The sequence below is a fragment of the Notamacropus eugenii genome, chromosome 4, assembly GCF_028372415.1.
Source record: "Notamacropus eugenii isolate mMacEug1 chromosome 4, mMacEug1.pri_v2, whole genome shotgun sequence".
In the NCBI taxonomy this organism is placed as follows: Eukaryota; Metazoa; Chordata; class Mammalia; order Diprotodontia; family Macropodidae; genus Notamacropus; species Notamacropus eugenii.
In genome coordinates this window covers 162741377-162765800 of record NC_092875.1, presented here as the reverse complement: position 1 = coordinate 162765800, position 24424 = coordinate 162741377, and the positions used below count along the sequence as shown (strand labels likewise).

The following is a 24424-nucleotide window of genomic DNA, read 5'->3' as shown; positions in this document are numbered from 1 at the left end:
TCAAGATCGACTCCACTACCGTCCTTGTAGGCCTTCAGCAACTCACCCCTAGACTGCTGTAATAGCCTGCTGGTTGTTCTCCCTGTCTTGTCTCTCTCTCTCTACTACAATTAATCCTCCAATTAGATGCCAAAGGCGATCTTCCTGAAGCACAGGTATATCATTACTTCCCTCTCACCCCTGAGAAACTTCACTGGCTCCCTGTTGTCTCCGGTGTCAAATATAAAATCCATTGTTCAGCTTTTAGAACCCTTCACAATTTGATCCATTCCTACCATTCCATTCTTTTTTTGGTTCCTTTCTGTACACTCAATGATTTAGCTATAGAGGCATTCTTGATGTTCTTGTTTGTTTACTTCAAGACTTAGCTCATATCTCACGGCCCCTAATAACAGGAGGGCAACAATTGAATAATGACTCCATTTTTCAGTACTAATTTACTCCTCAAACCTTTACAGTCTGACATTTGTTCCCATTACCATATTGAAGCCCTTCTCTCTGAGGTAATGACTTCCTTAGTGTTAAATGCAATGTTCCTTTTTTTCCCCTTAAAAGCTCCTTTACCTCTTTCTGTAGCGTTTGACACTATGACTCACTTCCACTTTCTTGATAACACAATGTCTCTTAGTTTCCATGAAACTAGATGTGCAATTTTTTCTCCTACCTCTTTCACCTCTCCTTCAGTTTTATTGCCTCCTTATCTTATGTCTTCATTTATGCCTTTAAACATGCTTATACTTCAGAATTCCATTCTTGAATTCCTTCTCTTTGCACTTTTTATCTTAGTGATACTATCCATTCTCATGGCTTCACTTTTCGTGTCTCTGCAGCTAACATCCATATCTATAGTTCCAAACCAGTCTCTTTCTTGAAACTCTCATTCAGTTTTTCAGTTGCCAATTGGATATTTTCACCTAAGTGATACATCAAGCTGAACACGTCAGAAATTTAACTCATCTTTCTATCTTCTTCTCGTCGTCTTCTCCCTTATTCTGTCTTATTACCCTCCCTCTCAGAAAAGACCAAACCTCATCCACCCACAAAGTTTTATTTATCTCTGCTCCTCCCAGTCACTAAAACTTGTCATGTCAGAGTTATCTTTAACTCCTTCCTCTCCCTCATCCCGCATATCATCAATAACCTGCTTGTTCTCTCACACTGATTTCTCTTCAACCAGTCAACCAACAAGCATTTCTTAAGTGCCTATGTGTTCAGGTGGTGGGATTGCAAGAAATGAGATAATCCCTTCTCTCAAGGAGCTGTCTCTTCCATCCTTCATTTTCAGTGTTACCAGTTCTTATTTCAGGCCTTCATCCTTTCTAATAGGATTATAGGATCTAGAACTGTAAGTGATCTTTGATCATTCTGTCCAATTCCCTGATTTTATAATCAAGAGAATTGAAGCCCAGAGAAGTAAAAATGACTTGCCTCCAGCAGGTAATAATTGGTAACTCTGTGATTCAAACATAGGTCCTCAGACTTCAAGTTGAGCCTTCTTTGCACCATACTGTGTTTCTCACTAAGATAATGACAGACTACCAAACTAGTCTTCTGCTTTCAGTGTATATCCCCACTTGAACCCATCCCTCACACCATTTCCTAAAGCATCGTCCTTTAATACCCTGCTCTAATTGTATTTGTATTTTACTCATAAATTTTTAGTGGCTCCCTATTAACCTATCAGATAAAGTGCAAACTCATATTCCTGGTATTTATTCCCTTATATCCTGTGTTCCAGTCTATGTCTACATCTTTATCTGATACTACAACTCTTCACGTAGTCTATATTCCAGCTAAATTTCAATTTTCTTGATTATAAAATCAGGGAATTGAACAGAATGATGGAAGATCCCTTCCAATTCTGGGGAAGCAAAGTAGTGTAGGGGAACAAGCATTGGTTCTAGAGCCAGTTCCAGGACTTGGCTTCAAATGCCCCTCTGATACTTACTACTGGTGTGACCATGGGCAGGTCTCTTAGCCTTTTCAGGCCTCACTTTTCCTCATCTGTGAAGTGAGAAGATTGGAGTAGATGAGATCTGAGGTTCCTTCTAGTTCTCAATTAGTGATCCTGTGTTCATGCCTCCTTTACTTCTTCCCTCCATTTCTTGAACCTTCCCCTTTCAAGGTACCGCCTCCTTTAGGAAGTCTTCCCTGACATCCTGCCCTCAAGTGAAATCAATTTCTCTCCCTCATCACATTTTCATAGCACTTTATTTGGCTCTCTTTTGCATTTGTTTCACTTACCATGTGTGGCAGTTATTTGACCATGTGTCTTGCCCTTCCTTAGATTGTAAAATCTTTGAGAGCAGGGTATTTGTCATGTCTCTTGGTTTCCATTTTTTTTATCTGCAGTGCCTAGCATAGTGCCATGTACGTTGACTCTTAATAAATGTACTATTGAATTGAATCTTTTGACATTTATAAATGAAAATTATAAAGTTATATACTCTGAACTATTTTATTCCTTTCTGCAGAAGAGTTTGGAAAGTATTGTGATGATATTGTAAACACAGCTGCATGGGGAGGTCAGCTTGAGGTAAGTTTGTGATTATTCACGGTGGTTGTATATAGTGGGTCTGTTAAATGACTTTAAAATCCAGTCATTTGTTTTTAGGCATGCTGTTCAAACTGTCCCAGTTCCACTTTAAAGATTCACTTTTCATCAAATAAGCGATATTCCTTACTGTACCATCCTAATAGGGAAAGTCTGGTGTTTTTATGCCTTTGATTAAAGTATGTACCTTGGGGAAGATTAAATAAAGTTTCATTATAAATAATAAAATAGATTTCTCTGCTGGCATTGTATCTGCTTAAGTTTTTCCAGTTGTCTAGTTTTGACAATATATTTGGTATCCTTGAGTAACAGAAGTACAGAGTTCACTTAATTATAGGACTATCCACCCTGTTGGCCCAGCTGATTGCGATAAGTATTGGGAAAAGTCACACCTCCATTACAATAGGTAGTAGAAACAGCTTTTTTAGGGAAATTACAAATCCATTCCACTTGAGAAGAAAAATTATGTTACAAAAGGATCTCAGAACCCACCTGTGATAGCTCACTTACATATTTGACATAATATAATTGAAATAGAACAAGACAGTTTGGTCAGTCTCTTGGGGTAAGTTGTAACAGGATTTTACCTATAGTTGTTTATTTTAATGCTATGTTTCCAGCATCACATAAAAGCATAATTGACCAAATGATTGATAACCTTAAATGCCATTTGAACATGCATATTTGTCTTTCAGATTTCTTCTTGTTTTCATTGAAAAAGCATGTTTGAAGAAGATATAAACTTAGTGCTTATTTAGTTCTTGTGAGCCACCAGAGGGTGCTGAATTCATGAGTTTTAAGTAGAAGTCTTCTTCCCTATTTATAGACCGTAAATGTTACTGGAAGCTTAATTCTTCTAAACCCACCAGGGGTTTTTTAAGATAGTGAATGCTGTAAGACTACATTAGGATTAACTGAAATGCTTGAAGTTGCCCTTAAGAATTTATTTGAAAATTAGACACTTACAGGATAATAGGATTTATGGCTCCAAAGGACTCTAGAGATAATCTTGTCCAACCTCCTTCTTTTACACTGACCTATCTGGGTGTCCGTTTCTTTAAGTTACTTGTCTAAGGTCACATAGTTAAAAGGGGCAGACTTGATATTTGAATCCAGGCATTCTGACTCCGAATTTAGTTCTCTTTCCATTGAACTTAAGAGGATTCCTCATTAGAGATGACATTCAGAGGACACATTAGTGAAGACATTTCGTCATAAGTTTAAGCATCTTTAGTGGTTAGCCTATTGGCAGAAGTTTTTAGTTATAATAAAGATCATTTTATTTCTCTGACCTCAGTTTCCTGATTTGTAAAAAATAATTATGCTTAGTCACCTTCTGAGATTTGAGGATCAAGTGAGATAATTTCTGAGTAAATGTCACCTAATAAATTTCTAGGGGTGGGGATTAATAAAGCAAGTGGGCAGTTAGGTGTCACAGTGCATAGAGTGTCTGGCCTGGATCAGAAAGACTTATCTTACTGAGTTCAAATCTGGCCTCAGATACTTTATAGCTGTGTGACTTTGGGCAAGTCACTTAACCCTCTTTACCTTAGTTACTCATCTGTACAGTTAACTGGAGAAGGAAATGGCAAACCACTCCAGTATCTTTGCCAGGAAAACCCTCCAAAGGGTCACAGAGAGTCATATACTACTGAAAACTAAACAACAAAACTCCATGGACTCCCTGTTAACTCCCTGTTAGGATAAAGTATATTTGAACAGTACCTGCTTTCAAAGCACTCACAGTCTAATGGGGGAGACAACACGCAAACAATTCTGTACAATATATATACAGGTTAAGTTGTAGACAATCTCAGAGGAGAGGGAATAATTTTATTTGTTTATTTATTTGTTTGTTTGTTTTGAAACTTTTATATATTTTTAGTTTTCAACTTTCATTTCCACAGTATTTTGAGTTCCAGATTTTCTCCCCATCTCTCCCCTCCCTTTACCCCAAGACACTGCATTCTGATTCCCCCAGTCTACCCTCCTTTCTGTCACACTCCTCCCTTCCCTTATCCCCATCTTCTCTCTCTTTTCTTGAGGGCAAGATAGATTTCTGTACCCCATTATTTCTTATTTCCCAGTTGCATGCAGAAGCAATTCTCCATTCTTTCCTAAAACTTTGAGTTCCAGCTTCTCTCACTTCCTCCTTCCCGTCTCATCCCCACTGAGAAGGCAAGCAGTTCAATATAGGTCTTACATGTAGTCATGCAAAAGACTTTCATAATAGTCATGTTGTGAAAGACTAACTATATTTCCCTCCATTTATTCTATTCTCTCTTTTGATTTTGTTCCTCCCCAAAAGTGTTTACTTCTAATTATTCCCTCCTTGCATTTGCCCTCCTTTCTATCATCCCCCCTATACCTCACTTATCCCCTTCTCCCCTGTCATACCAGATTGAGTGTGCATGTTATTCGAGAGGTACTGATTTTAAAGAGTGACAACTTTAGCTAAGACTTAAAGGAAGGTGGGAGATGAAGGAGGGACAGAGTTCTGGACATGGGGCACAAATAGTAAAAATACACAGTGTCTAGAGATAGAATATCTTGTACAAGGGACAGCAAGGAGGCTGATGTCACTGGGCTACAAAGAACATGGAGGGGTGTAATTTGTAAGAAGACTAGAAAGGTAAGCAGTAGCTAGATTAGGAAGGGCTTTAAGAGCCATTTTATATTTGGTCTTGAAAGTAATGGAGAGCACTGGCTTTTATTGAAGGGGGTGGATAACATGGTCAGATCTGCACTTCAAGATCAGTTTGGATAGCTAAGGGGTAGGTGGAGAGGAATTAGTGTGGGACACATAGTAAGCACTTAAAACATAATAACTAGCATTTATACTAGTAGCACTTTAAGGTTTGCCAAGGGCTTTACATATATTATCTCATTTGATCATCACAACAACCCTGGGAAGGAAGTGCTATGTTATCCTCATTTTACAGATGAAGAAATTGAGTCTAAGAGAAATTAAGGTACTTGGCCAGAGTCACACAGAAGCAGAATTTGAACTCAGGTCTTTCTGGCTCCCAAGTCCGGCCACCAGTCTAGCTGTCTCTAATACATGCTTGTTAATTGATGAATTGGCGTTTTTCATCATTCCTTTTTGCATGATAACTCAAAAGGCTTAGGTAGATGTGTAATTTTGATTTTAAAAAATTTATAAAAGCAGAATTCAGCCTCTTGAAATCTGAGTATTGCTACAACTTTCCTAATGGGTTTGTGCCATCTTAGCAATGTCAAAAAGGTTTATTTTTCCCCTCACCTTTTGAAAAAAGTCATTTTAATATATAGGCCCTGTAAAGTGATATTGTTGGGAGTCCCAGAAAAGCTTTTGTTACTGGTATTGCCAAACCTCTGTCCCAAAGGTTGATTGTAATCCTTCTTCTGGGGCCAAACAATAGTCTAGACCTGGACTGCTCTGGTTCTTTCAGGAAACTGCTGGTCTAGGTCTGGACCAGAGTCCTTCCTTTAAAGAGAGACCTCATTAGGGCTTTTAAAAATCAGGAAAAGTAAAATAAAATAAGTGAGGTACGAAAACAAAGACTCTAAATGTAGGAAGCTCCTTCAGTTTAACCCTTGCTAACTTTGCATATGTTCAGCCAAGGAAAATTGAATCTTCCCTATAGTCCATGTTAAGTGATCTGAAGCATAAATCCTAGACAGTGTTGACGAGATGGAGGGTCCTAACCTGGGGTCTGTGAACGTCTTTAAAAATATATATTTTGATAATTATTTCAATATAATTAGTTTCCTTTGTAATCCTCTGTTATATGCATTTGAAAACATTTTGAGAAGCATTTTACCTCACTTCCAAAGGGCTCCGTGACACAGAAGAGGTTAAGAATCCCTGCTGTTGATTTGACTACTTTACCTCTAGCTGCTAGCACTGAGTAGCCTAACCCAGGCCCAGCCCATGTTGGTCTTAAATCTGGACCATTTTATAGCTTTGAAAGCTTTCTTTCCCTTGGGGTTTTCTCTCTGCAAAAGTTCGAAATTTAGGGCTCTAATTCCTACTAGATTCCATTTGAGTTGGCTTTCACACAGTGAGGTGGTACTTTACAAAAAACTCTTACAGTTTTATAATATAAGCAGAGGCTGACAGACCATATGTTGGGTTTGTTATAGAGGGACTTTTGTAAATGAGCTAGACTAGATGTCTGTCAAGGTCCCTTCAAATTCTTAAAATCTGTCGTTCTGTAATATTCTAATACTTTAAATATATGATCTTAATAAAAACAATTTTCACTTACAGTAACAAAGGAATCATTTTTCACAAGCTTGCTATGTCGTTCCCCATCCCCAGGCCCCTTCCCTTCCCCCTCCCAAAAAAGGAAAAAGGACTTCTTCAGAGGAATATCTTACAAAGGAAAAGTCAATGTGGGCTTGAATATGCTCCAGTGAGGAATATAATGTTTCCTGTTCTATTAATTGCACTTAAAGAGTTCTAGCAAGAATTCACAAATGGGCCATGCCTCAGAATGGATTATCCAATTGATTGACCTATTTTAGTGGGAAAGAGATTTCAATATTACAGATCCAGGAAACTACAAATATATCTCATCTGTATCCTGAAGGCTGCTCACTACTATCCATAATCTTTATCAGACTTTAAGCCCTGCTTTGTTTTATATTAAGTTACTAAAATGGGTAAATCCCTTTATTACTAGATTTTTGAGGGTAAATGGTTAAGCCTGGAGCGTTTTAATGTTCCCAGAAATGCTTAGCGAGAATACCTTGTGTAGTTTGTTTTCACCATTTGTTAAATTTTCATTTTCTTCTTCATTCCTCCCTTAAAAACCTACTTTAATGATGTGTGGTCATTAATAAGCTCAGAATGTGTGTTTTTCTTATTAATTCATTTTTTTCTTTTTTAAAGTTAAGGGCTCTGTCTCACATTTTACAAATGCCAATAGAAGTAATACAAGCAGATTCTCCTCCTATTGTAGTTGGTGAAGAATATTCAAACAAACCTTTAACGCTTGTGTAAGTATCCAAATGCTTTTACCCAGTTTAGCTTAAGTTTAGTAATAGAAAGTGCTCAGAATATAGAATGGTAAATATTTTATTGTTTGTTGATAAATTAAACATTGCGGAGCATTTTGACCAGACTTGTGTTGGAAGATGGTTATAGAAGCTATAGACTGTGCCAAAATGTATATTCCTGCATAACCCCTGATGATTTATTCTTATATTTGATTCAGGAATAAGGCCATTTCTAAAGAGCTCATTGCTTTAGGACTTAAGTTTCAAAGTGGTAGTGTGTATGCTACCAGATGAATTATTCAGAGTTCATTACTTTAGATGTGCTTATGTACGTATTTTAAAATGACATACTATTTTTTGTTTGGTACATTAACTTGGAAAAGTTGATAAGTTGTTTATTATTAATATTAAGTTAGAAGCAAGGTGAGTTACATCTGTCATGAAAGAAAGGAATTATTTGTTTCTCAGATAAGGAGAACTCCCAGTTTTTTTTGGCATTCAATATTTCATTGTTTCTACTCTTCTCACCCTCCCACCACATATATTTTATATGTAAAATTGCCAAACCAATGACTAAATTAGTAAACTGTATCCTGCTTTTTATGTCAGGCACTTCTGGAGTTGGTTGATCCTTAAACAATTAACTAACTGAATTATCTTGTGCATTAAATGGTACTATAATGAATAAGAGTTACTTAGTTCTTGACTTCCATACTGGAAACCACTGTCACATCTATTCACTAAAAATTCACATCTATACACTAAATTTTAATAATAACAATCTCTCTTTTTCCCCCAGATATATGAGACATGCATATGGCTTAGGAGAGCATTATAATTCTGTGAAACAACTGATGGACACAGCTACTGAAAATGGCAGCTAGTTTATGAAGTTGGTACAATTATATATTGGTTCTGTGCAACATGACAGTCTGGGCATTCCTATCAAGGCCTGGATTGTTCCAAAGGGAATTGAATCTCTTCTATTTTTAATTCTTTTTCCTCCTCTCTCCTTCTCCTTCCTTTTTTTGTTTTGTTTTGTTTGGTTTTGGGTTTTTTTTTCTTTTGCAAAGCTACTAATGGATTTTGAATACACACCAGAAATAAACTCTAATCTCCTTAGTGGCATTTTAAAAACTGGTTTTGGTTGCATCATATGAGAGCAACATAGGCAGAGCAAGTTTAGGACAAAGCCTCCAAATATTGCTGTTTATTGTAGCCTAAAATAGATTTTCTCTAATCTACACTGGTATAGATTTTAAATGGTCATATTTTTAAATGTTAGTAAAAAGCTTTTAGTAACTTTCAGTCTAACTCTTGAAGATGTGAATACTCAGCAATCATGTGGCAGTGGTGATAGTGAGTTCTAATACTCCTTTCAGATGAGACTGAATACTTATAGCCTGGGTATTATTGATAGAATGATCTGAATTTTCTCCACAATGTTATTTTTATAAGATTAAGATACTGCTAAGAGCATGCTTGAGTAATTAAGAATTTCATAGTATTTATACAAGTGTAAATCACTTGATTAAGATAAGTGGATGAGGCAAATTCGAGGACACCTAGCAGTTTATGCCTAAAGTATGACACTTGATTTTTTAAAAAATGTAATTACTTAGAATTTTTCCCCCCAAGAAAGCTTTTAGACATATGCATCTTAATTTGCTAGATATTTATTGTTATTTTTAAAGGTTTAGACTCTGGAATTAATGCTGTACATTTGTGATTATCTTAAAAACTTCAGATTATCCATGTGCTTTGTATTGCTTTACCCATGAATGTTCAGGTGCTATCACAACTGACTCCTAACCTTCCTCTGTAACTTCTCAGTTTGGTTGGCTTTTTTCTGCAAAAAATATAGCTTCCTTTCCCAATAGTTGCTTGCTATCTCATCATTCTGCTCAGTTGATTCTTTAGGGAAATATGGACTGCTTCTGTTTTTCTTCCGGAAGAAGAAAAAAGGAAGAGATGAAGTCTCATCATCAAAATGTCTGAATCTAACCATGTTCACATGCACATTTTCTCTTTGCCTTTTTTTAAGCTTCCTGCTTTTCTCTTTGTCTTTAGGGTTTAAAAAAAAGCCCTAATTACTTGTTACATTTTACTGTATTATGTTAGTTTTCCATTAAATGAGCATTTGTTATAATTCAGTTATGGGTAAAATGTAAAGTCACTGGTTGGGAGCCCATAGCTGTATAATATGCAATATGTTCAAGTTTAAAAGATGGATCTCTCTTTTCCCAGAATGCTACATACGTAAGAGTATCCATACTTACATATGGTGCTCCTAAGTCCTATACGTAAATGCATATGATTTGCTTTACAAAAAGGCACGTGCATATAACTTTTGTTTTATATATTGGTTTTTTGGAAGAATAAATACAAATAAAACATCAGCATCAGATTAATCTTTGTGTATATTTGCCCAATATGCAGGACTTTTTTGTAAATAACTAAAGTTTATAAGATTTAATTTAGATGTTTTTTGGGTAAAAAATATACAAAGAGTGGAATTCTAAAGTATTAATGCTTTTGACCTATTTTCTAAGTAATCTCTAACTTTTAAGCAGTAATATTCATATGAATTTGATATCATGAAACATGACTAGCAAAGTAGGTTATCCAAATAGGTTTAAAAGCAAACTTTCATTTGGTAGCTATCATATTTTTATCATGAACTGAATATTGTCTTGTTCATGAGATTTTAAAAAGCAGACATGAACAAGATTTCTATTGGGAGTTTTTTCTTTTTATAGAATTTGTATTCTGATTCAACATTACTTACCATCATTTAAGTATTAACCTAAAATCAGAGTTTAAATAATGGCAGATGTTGATTAAGTGCAGCATATGCTAATTTAGGTTTTTGTATAATATAAAATCTGGTCTAATTGGAGCTTCATAGGGTTTCCTTTGTCCTTAACTTGGAGCAAAAAGGGATATGTCAGAATCCTGGAATATGTCTTTGTCCAAGAATTTTATCCACTTTATTATGTTTACAACTTGTATAAAGCAAAAGAATGTGTTTAATTATTGTGAGCAATATAGTTTTGCTCCTATTATGAGGCTTGCCAAAAGAATAATAAAAGATGAATGAATCAAATGAAACTTGTTTGTTGAAACTGTCATTTCCTTCACTTGGTTAGAATTAAAGAACATAGAAAGATCATTTTGCACTAGAGATGTACTCAGCCTTGGTTTTATCCAGACATAATTGAGAACAATAGAGATTATGAAGAATCATGATCCTTTAAAGGAATTAGGATTTGCAGAAATATGAGAGCACATCATCTTGCCAGAATGTAATAGGGGTAAATACGGAATAGTGAATGACCATTTAAACTAGGTTTTCAGGCATCAGGTGAGTTTGTTAGGATTTCTTAAACTGGTGAAGATTCATTTAGGGTACGTTAATTGGGAGGCTCATCCGGGAGAAGTAGATAATAATAATGGAAGGGAGAAAACAGGGATGCAGTAAGAACAGTCTGGGGGCAAATGAATATTGGCACATCATTATTATGTATTTATCTTCTCAGTTCAGGTTAACATGAACCAGCTGAAAGCAGATTTGATATGATCAGAAATAATTTACATTTTTACAGTGTTTACTACTAGTATTGCCAAGTGAAACTGGTTTTTATTACTGATTGCTCTGTGGTGTCCTGAGACTTGTTTAAAGTAAACTGTGTTTCCATCCTAAAAAAATTGCTTTTGAGGGGGCTGTTTTTTCTTTACACGCATGTAAACATATAAAAGAAACCTTTTGAAACTTTAGAGAATGATGATTACTACTATTAAACCATAAACTGAAGACCACTAGGGAGCAGCCACATGTTATCTAAATTTTGTGTCTACCCTTCTACCTAGCACAGAGCTCTGCATTCAGGAGATGTGGCCATTTCCTACTGAAAGGGTGAAGAAATCCATGATCTCTTCTTCTATAACCATTGTCTGAGAACTTTGCTAGTATACACTTCACAGGATCAAAGCTTTAGCCATGAGGCCAGGCAGAGCTGCTTTTCCTTAGAAAGTTAGCCACATTCAGCTCTCCGTAGCTATCGGCATACCAGACTTATTGCCACCAGGACCAGAGCTTCACATACTAGGCTTGTTGCCTGCCACGTGAACCTCTTGAGCAGGGTCTCAGATACCAGGCCTTACCAGGAGCCAACCACACTTGCAGAATATTTTCTGACTTCCTGTCGTGGGATGTGGCAGAGAAATTGTGCATCTAGTTAAACCTCTGAAGACCCCAGTCACCAGGTATTTTCTTTTTCCCTATTACTGTTTTTTCAGATTGAATAAGTTAATGTTACACTCTTGTCATAAGACCCTCGTGTGTGAGCCCTAATCAAATAATGGTACTCGATCATATAGCTTGTTGTATACTCTTCTTCCTCCACATCCTGTTTATTACTAGGAGACAGGATGATATCAAGGAGAATATTACCATTCTTCACTTTCTCATCCCTGTCTACCTTCATCAGTTCTCCCATCCCGAGACCTTACTCTTTTGTTTCTCCCCTTTTTTGGTGTTCTCCAGAACCTTATCTTGCTGCCATAGAAATCTGACTTCAAACAAGACACTGCGTTGCTGGCCAGCTTCCCTAGTCCAGCCTCCTCACGCACTGGGCCAGGAAGAAGAGATGGCATCTTCCTTGTACTTGACATTCTACTTTCATGTCCTATTGTAGTTTAGAAGTGACTTTGTGTTCTCAATGTCTATGCAAGAAAAGTGCAAGCTGTCACTGGTCCTAGCAAGCTTGGAAGCCCTTAGATAGGATTCCATTAACAGTGTATCTAACTTAAGTTCAGAAAACATAGTTACAAGAAGTTGGCTATCAGGTGATTGGGTTGTGGGTTTTTTTCATGGATGGGGTTGGAGAGGATGCTACAATTTCTTAAAAAAACAAAACAAAACAGGATGTGCTGATCCAGTGAGGATGTACCCTACCAATGAAATCATAGATCCGTGAAGTATGATATTTTGGGAATTTCTTAAAAAATAAGTTTTTATTAATGTCTTATTTTTTTTATATCATCGTAGTTTCTCCCCAGTATCCTTCCTCTGTACTTCCCAGAAAGCCATCCCATATAGGAAATAATATTTTTTAAAGACAAAAAAAAGGCAAAAGAGGAGGAAAAAAATGAACACAACTGATTAGTATATTGAAAAAGTCTAAAAATAGTTGCAACAGTTGTGAATCTCCCATCCATTCAAAGGAGGGGGGTGGGAGTGTCTTCTCATAATTCATCTTTCAAGCCGTGTTTGGTTTTTGTCAATTTGCAGTTTTCAGTTTTCATTTCGTGTATGTGGGTTTTTTTCATTTACATTGTTGTAGTTTTGTGGATATTGTTTTGGTTCTGCTTACTTCACTGCATCAATTTATGTAAGTCCATTTACTGTATTCATCACATTGTCATATCTTACAGAATTACATTCATATATGACCATTGTTTACTTTTCTCCAATCTATGGGCATCAACTTTGTTTTCAACTGGCTATCACAAAAGTGCTGCAACAAGTATTTTGATCTATGTGGGGACTTTCTTTTTATCAATGCCCTCCTTAGGGTATAGCCCAGTAATAGAATCTGTGGCTTAAAGGATACAAATATTTTAGTTATTTTGTGTGATTCCAAATTGCCTTCTAAAGGAGTTGTACCACTTCACTGCTCCATCAGTCATGTGTCATCTCCCTGGGCTCCACTTTCCCAACACAGAGATGAGAAGAGCCACTCTATCAAAGCAGTCTCCTCTGGTGGTGAGAGGAGTCAAGTCTTCTGTCTTGGAAGGAGAGTTAACACCATTCCTTCCCTCCACGTACTTGCTCCCTCAGCCTGAACCCCAAAGCCCTATGGATATGAAAAATTTAAAATCTTCCCTTTATGATTAACAAACTCCCCCAACCCCCAGTTATACTCTTCCCATCCCCAGTGATTCTGAAGCTCTAATAGGCATGATTCAAACCCCATTCCCTGTTCCTATATTGCCCAATGCCTTATTCCCAATATCCATCTCCAAAGCTACCCATCTCTTCCACTGTGGTCTATGGGATCCCTGCTCCATATGTAATGTAATTGCTTTCTTCTTTGGGCTCTCACTGAGACCTGACTCCCTCCTGATGACACAGCTTCTGAGCACCCTTTTCAGCACTGGCTGCACTTTGCACTTTCATTCCTTCCCCTACCACACTCCTTCCCCCTCCCCCATACCCACTCACTAATTGAAGTAGGGGTGTCCCATAGTGCCATGCCTTAGGCCCTTTCTTTTTTCCCCTTTATTTCACTTGGTGAGCACATTAGTTCTATTATCTCTATGCTGATGATTCTCAAATCTTATCCAACCCAACCTCTCGGCTGACCTCCATTCTTACATCAACTAACTTAGACATCTCAAAAACTGAACTTAACGTACTCAAAATTGAATTCAATCTTTCCCCCTAAATTCTTTCCCCTTTCAAACTTCCCTGTTACTATTGAAGGTAACACCATCTTCCCAGTCATCCAGGCTCACAACCTAGATGTCATCTCTCTCAGCCCCCACTCCCACATACAATGTGTTGTCATGGCTGTCAACTTACCTTCATAACATCCATTATATATGTACTCCTTTCTCTATACTGCCCTCCACTGATATAGTACAGGCCGTTATCACCTGACATGGAATATTGGAGTAGCCTGCTGGTTGATCTACCTACCACAAATCTTTCTCCATTCCAGTCCATCCTCCATTCCGATGTTAAAGTGTTCTTCCTAAAAATGCAGGTCTGACAATGTTACCCCTACTTAACAAACTTTAGTGGCTTTATCACCTCCAGCATGAAATACAAAATCCTTCAGTGGTCAAAGCCCTTTGTAACCCCCAACATTTTCAGTCTTCTTAGACCTTACCCCTCCCTCCTTTCCCAACATATTCTTTATCCAGTGACATTGACTTCCTTACTGTTCCTCCATCTCTCACTGGCAGGCATTTTCATTGACTGTTTTACATGCTCATCTCTACCTCCTGGCTTCACTGCATTCCCTCAACTCCCAGATAAAAATCCACCTTCTACAGGAAGCGTCTCCGGATGTCTCAATTCTAGTGCCTTCGCTCTGTTGATTATTTCTGGTTTATCATATTATATATAGTTATTTCCCCCATTAGATTATGAGCTCCTCAAAACAGAAACTGTCTCTTACTTTTGTGCTTAGCACAAAAGTGCCTGGCACATAGTAGGTGCTTATTCTAGATATCTTAATTTTTGTTTTTGGGGGGAGATGTTTTTCAGTTTCATGAAATTAAAGTTATCTATTTTTGCAATTGCCTCTTTCCCTTGTTTGGTTAAGAATGTATTTGCTTATTGCTATGAGAGCTTTATCAGCTTCTCTCCTATTTTTTTAATAGTATGATCTTTAATATTAAAGTCATATATACTTTTAGATGATATGTGAAATACAGTATAACATGTTAGTCAAAGCTTAATTTTTGCCAGACTGCTTTCTGCTGTTCCTAGCAGTTTGGTTTTTTTTTTGCCAAATATGGAGTTGCTTCTTGAAAAATTTATGTTTTCCACTATATCAAACACTGACTATAAGTTCCGTTGTTTCTGATTGTCACTTGTTTAATTTGTTCCATTGATGTAGCTTTGTATTTTAAAATCACTTCCAAATAGTTTTGATGACTATTGTTTTATAAAATAGTTTGAGATCTGGAAGTACAATTTCCCCTTTAACATTATCTCTTTTCATAATTTCCCTTGATATTCTAGATCTTTTGTTTTTCCAAATTAATTTTATTATTTAGTTTATTCATCGGATAATTTGATTGGTTGATTTGGTTAGAAGTTGTGTTCATCCTCATTGTCGAAGGAAGACCATGCCATCAGAGAAGTGATGACATGACTTGCACTTGACTTTATTTGAGTGAAGGAGGGCAGTGCAGGTCACCAGCCTCACTTCTCCTCCCAGGGGAAATGGAATAGAGAATCAATCAAGCAATTCTAAAAATTTGGCTATGATGGCCCAGTAAAGATGTTATAAATTTTCTTAAGCAATAAATCTTTTATTTTTTAAACATTTATTTAAAAAATTTTGAGTTCCTATGCCCATAGGGCTACAAATTATGCTAAGATCTAGGAATACAAAGGCAAAGGAATTCTAGCCTCCAAGGGGCTTATATTCTCATGGGGGAGATGATATATACACACACATGTATGTATGTATGGTATACATGTATGTTTCTGTGTATGTGCATATATATGCCTACAGATACACGTGCATATATAATGTACATGCACATGCATGTATATGTGCATATGTATATACATGTACATGTGTGTGTCTGTGAATGCATATGTGTATATACAGACAAAACAAAAAGTGAATACAAGGTTCTTTGAGGTGGAAATGTCCTAGATCAGGAAAGGATTCATGTAGAAAGCAGAAGTGGAGCTAAGTCTTAAATGAATCCATGAAATCCAAGAAGCAGAGATGAAGGAGAGCATTCTAGCCAGGTGTGGCAGACAGTTAGTTATTAACTTTAGTAGTGTAGCCATTTTTATTGTATTGCCTTGGCCCAGCCATGAACACTGAATATTCTTCTAACTACTTAGGTTGTTCTTTATTTCTTTAAGGAAAATCTATACAAATTTTTTCTGTGCTCTTGTAGGTTGAGCCTCAGATATGTTTAAACTACATTGTTTGGAATAGTGTTTTCCTTTCTATTACTGTATTTTAGATGTTATTATTATTATATAGAAATGAAGTTGATTTTTCAGGGTTTATCTTGCAGTCCTCAACTTTGTAAAACCTATTATCTCAATTAGTAACCTTGCTGATTCCCTAGGCTTTTCCGAGTAAACCATTATATCACCCTGAAATAGGAATAGCTTTACTTTTTATTTACTTATTTTTATGCCTTTAATTTCTTTCTCTTCTCTTATTGCTGTTCCTAACATTTCCAGAACTATATCAAGTAGTATAGAGGGAAGAGTCTTTGCTTTGCCTGTGATTTCACATTGTTCGTTGACTATTTTGTTAATTTTATTTTCTTCCCTCTTCTTTTTAATCAGATTGACTAAAAAGGTTTATTAATTTTTTAGCATTCTCAAAGAACCAGTTTTTATTTTTATTTGTTGTTACTTTTTGGATTGCAGTTTATCTTTTTCCTCTAATTTTTAATATCTCCTCTTTTGCTCGTGTTTTAGGTTTGTTACTTTGTTGGCTTTCTTATTTTTAAGATGCATATCCATTTCATTAATTTTCTTTTTTTCTACTTTGTTAATGTATGTTTGCAGGGATATGATTTCCCCCACCTGAGAACAGCGTTCGTTGTGTATCAGAAATGTAGGCACATTGTTTCATAATTCTAATTTTCTTTTACTTAATTATATATTGTTTCTATAATTTGTATTTTTAACCCACTCATTATTTTGGATTTCATTGTTAAGTCAGTTTGAACTTTATCTTTTAATTGTGGTCTCTTAATTTTTTTTAATTGCTTTATGGTCTGTAAAGAATATATTTACTATTTCTGCCTTTTTAAACTTTGTTTGTAATATCCCTTTACCCTAATGCATGGCTAATTTTTGTAAAAGTTCAATGTGGTAGTGAGGAAAAAAAGTGTGTGTGTGTGTGTGTGTGTGTGTGTGTGTGTGTGTGTGTGTGTTATATTTTTTCCTTTTGTTGATCTTTGTATTAGTCTTAACCAAAACTGAAAAAGAGACATTGAAATCTACTGTCACTATTGTATTACAGTCTGTATATTCTTATATCTCAGTTAATATTTCCTTTATGAATTTGGATTCTATGGCATTTGTAGCATATAAGTTTAATATTGGTATTGGTTTTTTGCCCATATTCCTTTTAGCATAATAGAGTTCCCTTGTTTATCTTTGTTCACGTTATTTATATTTTGAACATTTGTTTTTGCATTGTTTGCTAGCATGGCTGCAACTCCTGCTTTTCTTGGATTCTCAGGATGCATAGTAAATTTTTTTTTCCATCCCTCAGTTTTATTTTGTGTATGCTATTGTTTTAAAAATGTGTTTCTTGTAAGCAACAGAAAGTAGGGTTTTGTTTTCTTATCTCATCTGTTACACTTTTTCATTTTATGGGCTTGTTTAATCCATTCACATGTAAAGTTATGAGAGTTAGGTTTATGTTTTCCTCCATTTGTCTCTAATAATGTTTTTTCCTTCAAATCAGGGTTCTCTCCCCACCCATCTCCTTCCACTGTAATCACAGTACTATCTTAAGTCATTTTAACTTACTCCTATTTCAGTGCCAGCCCCATTATCACTCCCCCTTCCTGTTTGCTACCACTTTCTCTGCTTGAAGAGTTTTATTTATTGTTTTCTTTTTTGCTTTACCTAGTTATTTAGTTCTTCACCTCTTTTTTCTCTTAAGTAATTAAGCAGAATCTCTTCTTTCCTCCCACAACTTGCTTTGTTCGTTAGTTATAAAATTTCATTCTCTGAGCTTTTTTTCTAAAAATGATTTTCTTTCCTCATTGTCTTCTTTATTTTCCTATTTTAGATAATTTTCTTTGATTTATGGCCCTTATATTTATTTGTTCCTTCTTTATTCTCTGAATTCCTTATGACATTAAACCTTTTGAGGTACTTATATTGGATGTGTGTTTCTGACATATTTCTGTATGTCCTTAGTCCCCCTTTTCTTGTCTTGCTTCACTCTTAGAAATACCAATTTCTGCAGACAATACAGAGGATATTACTCCATGCTAGAAATCTTGTCCATGATTGCACAGTTTGTTATTTGCCTTTGCCCTCAACTTGGTAATTCCCCCCCCCCCCCCCCCCCATTTGCCTTGAAATCTCCTCTCTGGGTTAATGCCCTCCCTCTCTTCTAGGCATCAGTTCCTGTCAGGAACTCTGATTTCCTTTCTCCTGAGGTAGGATGATTGATTTCTCTAAGCACTCAATCATTGTAAGGTCTTTAGTTCCTTTTCTGGACTATTTTCTCCATCGGAGCATTCATCAGGTACCCCTTTCCACCGGTGAAACAAGGTTTCCCCTTTTCCCCTCATCTTTTCCAATACCTCCCTTTTCTTTGCCCATTCCCCTATAGCCTCTATTCCTTTTGAGAGATTACAGGAGTTATTTTCCCTTCATTGTTAGCCTTTGGTTCACATATTCCTCTCTCTCTTTTCTTCCTCCCCTATTTTGTTTTCCCTTTCATTCTGTAATTTCGTGCCCCCCTCCCCCCACCAAAGAAAACCACCCAACAACAACAGCAAAAATTCATTGCTTTGCTTATAGACAAGATGTTGTGAGGGTCAGTCCACAATGTTTTAGGCCCATTTCTCCACTATCCCCTTTTTAAAATAATTAGTTAATTTATTTTTTGTTTTCAACGTTCACTTCCATAAGATTTTAAGTTTTGAATTTTGTTTCCCATTCTTTCCTCTCCCCTCCCTAAGATGTCATGCAGTCTGATATAGGCTCTACTTAAACATTCGTATGAAACATATTTTCACATTAGTCATGATGTAAAGAAGAATTAGAACTAATGGCAGGAACCATTAGAAAGAAGAAATAAAACAAAACAACAAACAAAAAAGAGAGCAAATAGTATGTATGCTTCCATCTGCATTGAGACTCTCAAGTTCTTTCTCTGGATATAGGTAGCATTTTCCATTGTGAGTCTTTTGAGGTTGTCTTAGATCCTTGCATTGCTAAGAAGAGTTAAATCTATTGAGGTCAGTGATCACATAATGTGGCTGTTCCTGTGTACAGTGTTCTCCTGGTTCTGCTCATTTCACTCATATAAGTCTTTCCAGGTTTTTATGAAGTCCACCTGCTCATCTTTTCTTATAACACAGTAGTATTTACATTCACATACCACAACTTGTTCTGCCATTCCCCAACTGATGGGCATCCCCTCAATTTCCAATTCTTTGCCACCACAAAAAGAGCTGCTATTAGTATTTTTGTACATCTTTTTCCATTTGTATGATCTTTTTGAGATACAGACCTCGACATAGTATTGCTGGGTCAAAGGGTATGTACAATTCTATAGCCCTTTAGGCATAGTTCCAAATTGTTCTCCAGAGTGGCATCAGTTCATAACTCCACCAACAATACATTAATGTTCCAATTTTACCACATCTTCTCCAACATTTATCATTTTCCTGTTTTGTCACGTTAGCCAGTTTGATAGATGTGATGTGGTACCTCAGAGTCATTTTGATTTGCATTTCTCTAATCAATCATCACTTTTTGACTACTGCTTTCCCCCTTTTTCCATTATGTACTTAGAGAAAGGGATTTCTTGATGGTTTCTGTTATTATTTCGTTGTTGTTGTTATTGTCCTTGGTTATTTTTTTCATTTACCCTTCTTGTATTTCTGTTATGTGGAATGTTTGAGAAGCAAATAATTTCTAAAGGTCTAGTTTTCTTTTTAAGAATGTTATGACAGCCTCCTGGGGTTTCTGTTGGGTGCAGAATTGTCTTGTGTTATTTAAACTTCCTTTCCTTTATATTTGAAGGTCTTTCTCCTAGCTAGGAACTTGGAAAATTTGTTGTCAAGCTCCTCTGTGTCTTGGAGTTTGCAGCATAGGGTTTTTTGTTTGTTCATTTGTTTTGTTTTTTTTTCTAGAGGCAATTTATGAATTTTTTTGATTTAACACCTTGTCTTCTATGTTCAGAAGTTCTAGGCAGATTTCTTGTATTATTTCTTGCATAATGTTGTCAAAGGTTTAGACTTGTGTTCTTCCGGGAGAAATCTAATCCTTAAGTTGTCTCTGTACATCCTGCCTTCAAGATTGATATGTTTTGCTCGTATGGAGATCATGCTTTCTTTTAATTTTATTGCTTTTTTCCTTCTCTTTTCCAGATTGTTCTTCACTTTCATGTATTTGCATCCCTAATCAGTTATTTCCTTTTTTATTTCTTTAATGACACTTGCTACCATGGATTCAAGTTTTTCTATTCTGACATTTATTTCTCTTGTGCAGACTATAAATTCTGCTCTTATGATTCTTATTTCTGTTTTAAACCATTCAGCTTGTCATTTCATATTCTCTGGGAAATCCTCAGGGTCCTTTGCCTTATCAGATATTGATTCATTTTCCTTTGTCTTGTAATACTTATTCATAGATGCCTGAATTTTTTTCCCTGATTATTATTAATATATTATTGATATATTTCTTGTTAGTTTATCTGTTTATACATAAAGCTTTAACTGAGTTTTATTTCTGCCAAGGCCTTTGGTAATTTCGGCTTTTCCTCCTTTCCCCTGATTTTCCTCAATTCCTTATTTTCTAACTCCCTTCCCTTTGATGGCAGTTTTCTCAGGAGCTATATCTCAAAGCTGTCTCAGCCTTCTCCCTTACTGGAAAATTCATAGTTCTCTAGCCTCAGTCTCTTCTCCAGCTGAGTTCTGAAAGGATAGAATTAGCCCTAGTTGGATTCTAGGCTATTTCCCTCCAGCTTAGTAGAGTGTCACACAGCCCCCTACATGTGCCCAGTTCCAGTTCCCCCTGTTCCTCAGTTGTCTGCCCCAGTTCTAATGTGGCACAGAGCAGTACCAGTCCTTGCTGCTGTCTTGTTCCTTACTGCTTTCCCAGTGTTAGGTTTTGCAAGCTTGTGCATCTCTGCTGGTGGGAGTGTGATAGGTGGGGGTGAGGGAGGGGCTAATGAAATTAGGCTTTTTTGCTTTTGGTTCATTAAATTTTTCCTCCACGTGGGTTCTTGATGTTCTTAATTGTGGAGACAGATGAAATTGTTCTATCTCCTATTTTCTAGAGGTTTGATGAGTTGTAAGGTTCAGAAAATATATCAAGTCTTCATTCTTGTTGGTCATATGACTCCAAACTTGAGGAGTAATGAGAATTTTCTATTCATGAGTCTGACTTCAAAAAAGTAATTTATTCAGAAATGGAACTGCTATGGTTTATTATTAATATTGTGTTATTCTAGTCTTTGAATCAAGCAATTGATTTATTGAAAAAGTCATAAGAAAACATTTTGAGTTAGCGGTAGAATTATGGTTTTTTGTTTTTGCCAAGTACAAGAGTAGTAAGACCTGTGACCTTGAGAATCACTTTTGTCCTCAAGTAATTGGGGCTTTTGGGAACTCAAGGGTCAAAGAAATATTTGCCTTTTTCCCAGCATTGGCAACAAGTACATTAATATTTACTCACTGAGCTCCTTCATTTTTCCCTGTCTCTTATCTACTTCCTTGATCTAGGAAAGAAAAGCTTTAGTGAAAGTGAGCCATTCCAATACCTCCTCACATGTATGAACAAGGGTCATTTAGATCTATATAAATAAAAGTCACTTAGGTCTTAGTTTAGAAGGGTGTCAGGGAAAGAAAGTGGATCAGTGAGTGGTAATTTAGAATGATAGAACTAGGGAAGCATAAGAAAGCACCTACTATAAAGACCTTCCCACTGCCTTACAAAATAGGTAAGTTGTAGCAATTTACAGGACAACGTATGGGACCTTTGGTACAGCGTGATCAAATTCTGCTTGAATTTGCAGGGCAACTTTTAATATTTGTGTGTTTGCTCCCATCTACTTTCTAAAACCCTGAGAGTTTTTAAAATTAACCTTGGTTCTAGATTGAATTAAGCTTTGTAAATTGTATTTAGAGATCCTCAGAATAAGTGATAAAAATTTCCCTAAGTGAACAGGGTTTTCATTTCTGAGCATACTTGATATTTGCAGAGTGAAATAGCATGAGTTAAAAAAACATTTTACCCTCCACAAGTTACACAATTAAATGGATCACTGAATATTCAAGTTCTCCCTCAGACCCAAGTGAGATAAGTATTTAGTATATGTTGCAATGTATTTATGGAATTTAATAGATGGTGGCAGGCTTCTCTAAGAATTGTTGCCAAAGACTAAAATTACTTACATATGTGGTAGTGTTTAACCTTGTGGTTTTGAGATTATAGTATGAAAAGCAAATGTTAATGATATTTTGGTTTAAGATTTAAAAAAACAAAAAAAGCTTGACCTGCTTCAGTTTAGAAGAAATATGAATTTAAGACTAGGCTTTGCCTCTTAGGTAGTCCCTGAATGACTTTGAGTAAGTTGCTTTCCAACTCAGTCTCTGTTTCCTCATATAGAGGATGAAGGGGTTGGACTAAAATATAATTTTTATGGTCTAGCTAAAGAGACCTTATTTTTCCTTACATATGACACTCCTTTGCGCTAGTTGGTTCCCATGTGTGGAAGTACATTCCCTTTTCTCCTCTACCTTAGAGAATTCCTTGTTTCAAAATTCAGTCCCAGTAGCAAAAATTAAACTTTCATGATTCTATTTTTATTTCTTCAGCTTCCTTTGTGTTATTTTTCTATACTTTTACAAATACAGTTCATCTCCCTATTGAATAGAATGTAAGAGACAGTTTCTTTTTTGTCTCTGTATTGTTAGATACTCATTTCTCAGATATGTTTATGGTAGATTCCTTCAGGTTGTGGCTTAAAATCAGTGACTGCTGAAGCACCCTCCAGCTCTCAAATAATGTAATTCTTAGGAATTTCAAAAAAATATTGAGTAGTAGCAACAATATTATTAAAAAAATACAATTTCTTAAAGTGACTATTTCGAAGAGGGCAACTGTCAAATTAGTTATTACTAGTATATTTGTTCAAAAAATCAGTCATATTTCAACGTGAAAATACATTTAATATAATTGCACATGTATACCTATATCAGATTGCTTTCCATCTTGGAGGAAGGAGGGATAAAAAACATGTGGAACTCAAAATCTTATAAAAGTGAATGTTGAAAACTATCTTTACATGTAATTGGAAAAACATAAAAAGTGGAAAAAAAATTAGTCATTACTTTTATAATCAAACCTTGCATAATTTTATGCAGAACAATCTTATTTTTTAACTAATTTTTTTGATTGTCAAACATTTATTTCTTTCTCTTCACATCTCTACCACTGGAAAAAAAAAGGAAGAAAAACAAATACTTGTAACAAATAAGTATAATCAAGCAAAACAAGTTCCTATATTGGCCATATCTGAAAATGGTTCTCATTATGCATATTATTTTATCTCTTCATTCTTCATTGATCTTCTGAAAACGTGGTTGATCATTGAGGTGATCAAAGTTCTTAAATCTTTCAAAATTGATTGTTTTTATAATATTGACATTATGATATTAACTGTCATTCTAGTTCTCACTTCATTCTGAATCAATTCATAAATGTATTCCCAGACTTTTCTGAGATATTCTTTTATCATTTCTTACAATACAGTTCCATTATATTCATATGCCATATTTATTGTCATTCCTGAACTAATGGGAACCCACTTAGTTTCCATTCTTTGACGCTACAAAAAGGGTTACTGTCAATGTCTTTGTACGTATAGGAACTTTTAGTCTTTTATCTTTTTGAGGGTAAGGACACAACATAATCTTCTGTTTATTCCTGTTACTAGGTCAATTTGACTATATCATGAATAAAATGTTATTTGGGATGTAGAAGAAGTCTCACATATAATTGGTATGCAACATAGATATTAATCCTGACCATTAACAGTAGTTATAATGGCTTCCATTTTATTTGAAAATCATTAATTATGGCATTCCTTGGCTTTCTCTTGGCTAAAGAACACACATTTCTTTAGTAATTAACGTTTGCTTTTATGACTTTACACAGTTATGATTATCTTCTTAACAGTTATGATTATCTTCTTAATCTTCTAAATTTAGTGCGCCCACCTTCCACGGTAGAGTCAGAAGTAGTTAAAGTCCTATATGAAACCAAGTAGAATTGAAAGATTATCTAATATCAAGTTGAAGTTTTAAGGATTAGTATAAGGGAGATGTGCATGTCCAATTTTACTGAGCCGTAGAAGACGGAGAAAAACCATTTAACCATTTGATGTTTGGTCTCCTTAAATCCTGAAC

At 35.7% G+C, this 24424-nt stretch overlaps 1 protein-coding gene across 5 annotated transcripts in view; it reads left to right on the top strand.

Moving 5' to 3' along the window:
• OTUD6B (OTU deubiquitinase 6B) overlaps positions 1-10648 on the top strand; it is a 79849-nt gene extending 69201 nt beyond the window's left edge. For all 5 annotated transcript variants that reach the window (XM_072603598.1, XM_072603600.1, XM_072603596.1 and 2 more), the window contains 3 exons: positions 2475-2536; positions 7431-7537; positions 8337-10648. In XM_072603598.1, coding sequence (XP_072459699.1) covers positions 2475-2536; positions 7431-7537; positions 8337-8421 — 254 coding nt within the window. In that variant the 3' untranslated portion in view covers positions 8422-10648. The remainder of the gene's footprint in view (positions 1-2474; positions 2537-7430; positions 7538-8336) is intronic.
• Positions 10649-24424: the final 13776 nt, after the last annotated feature.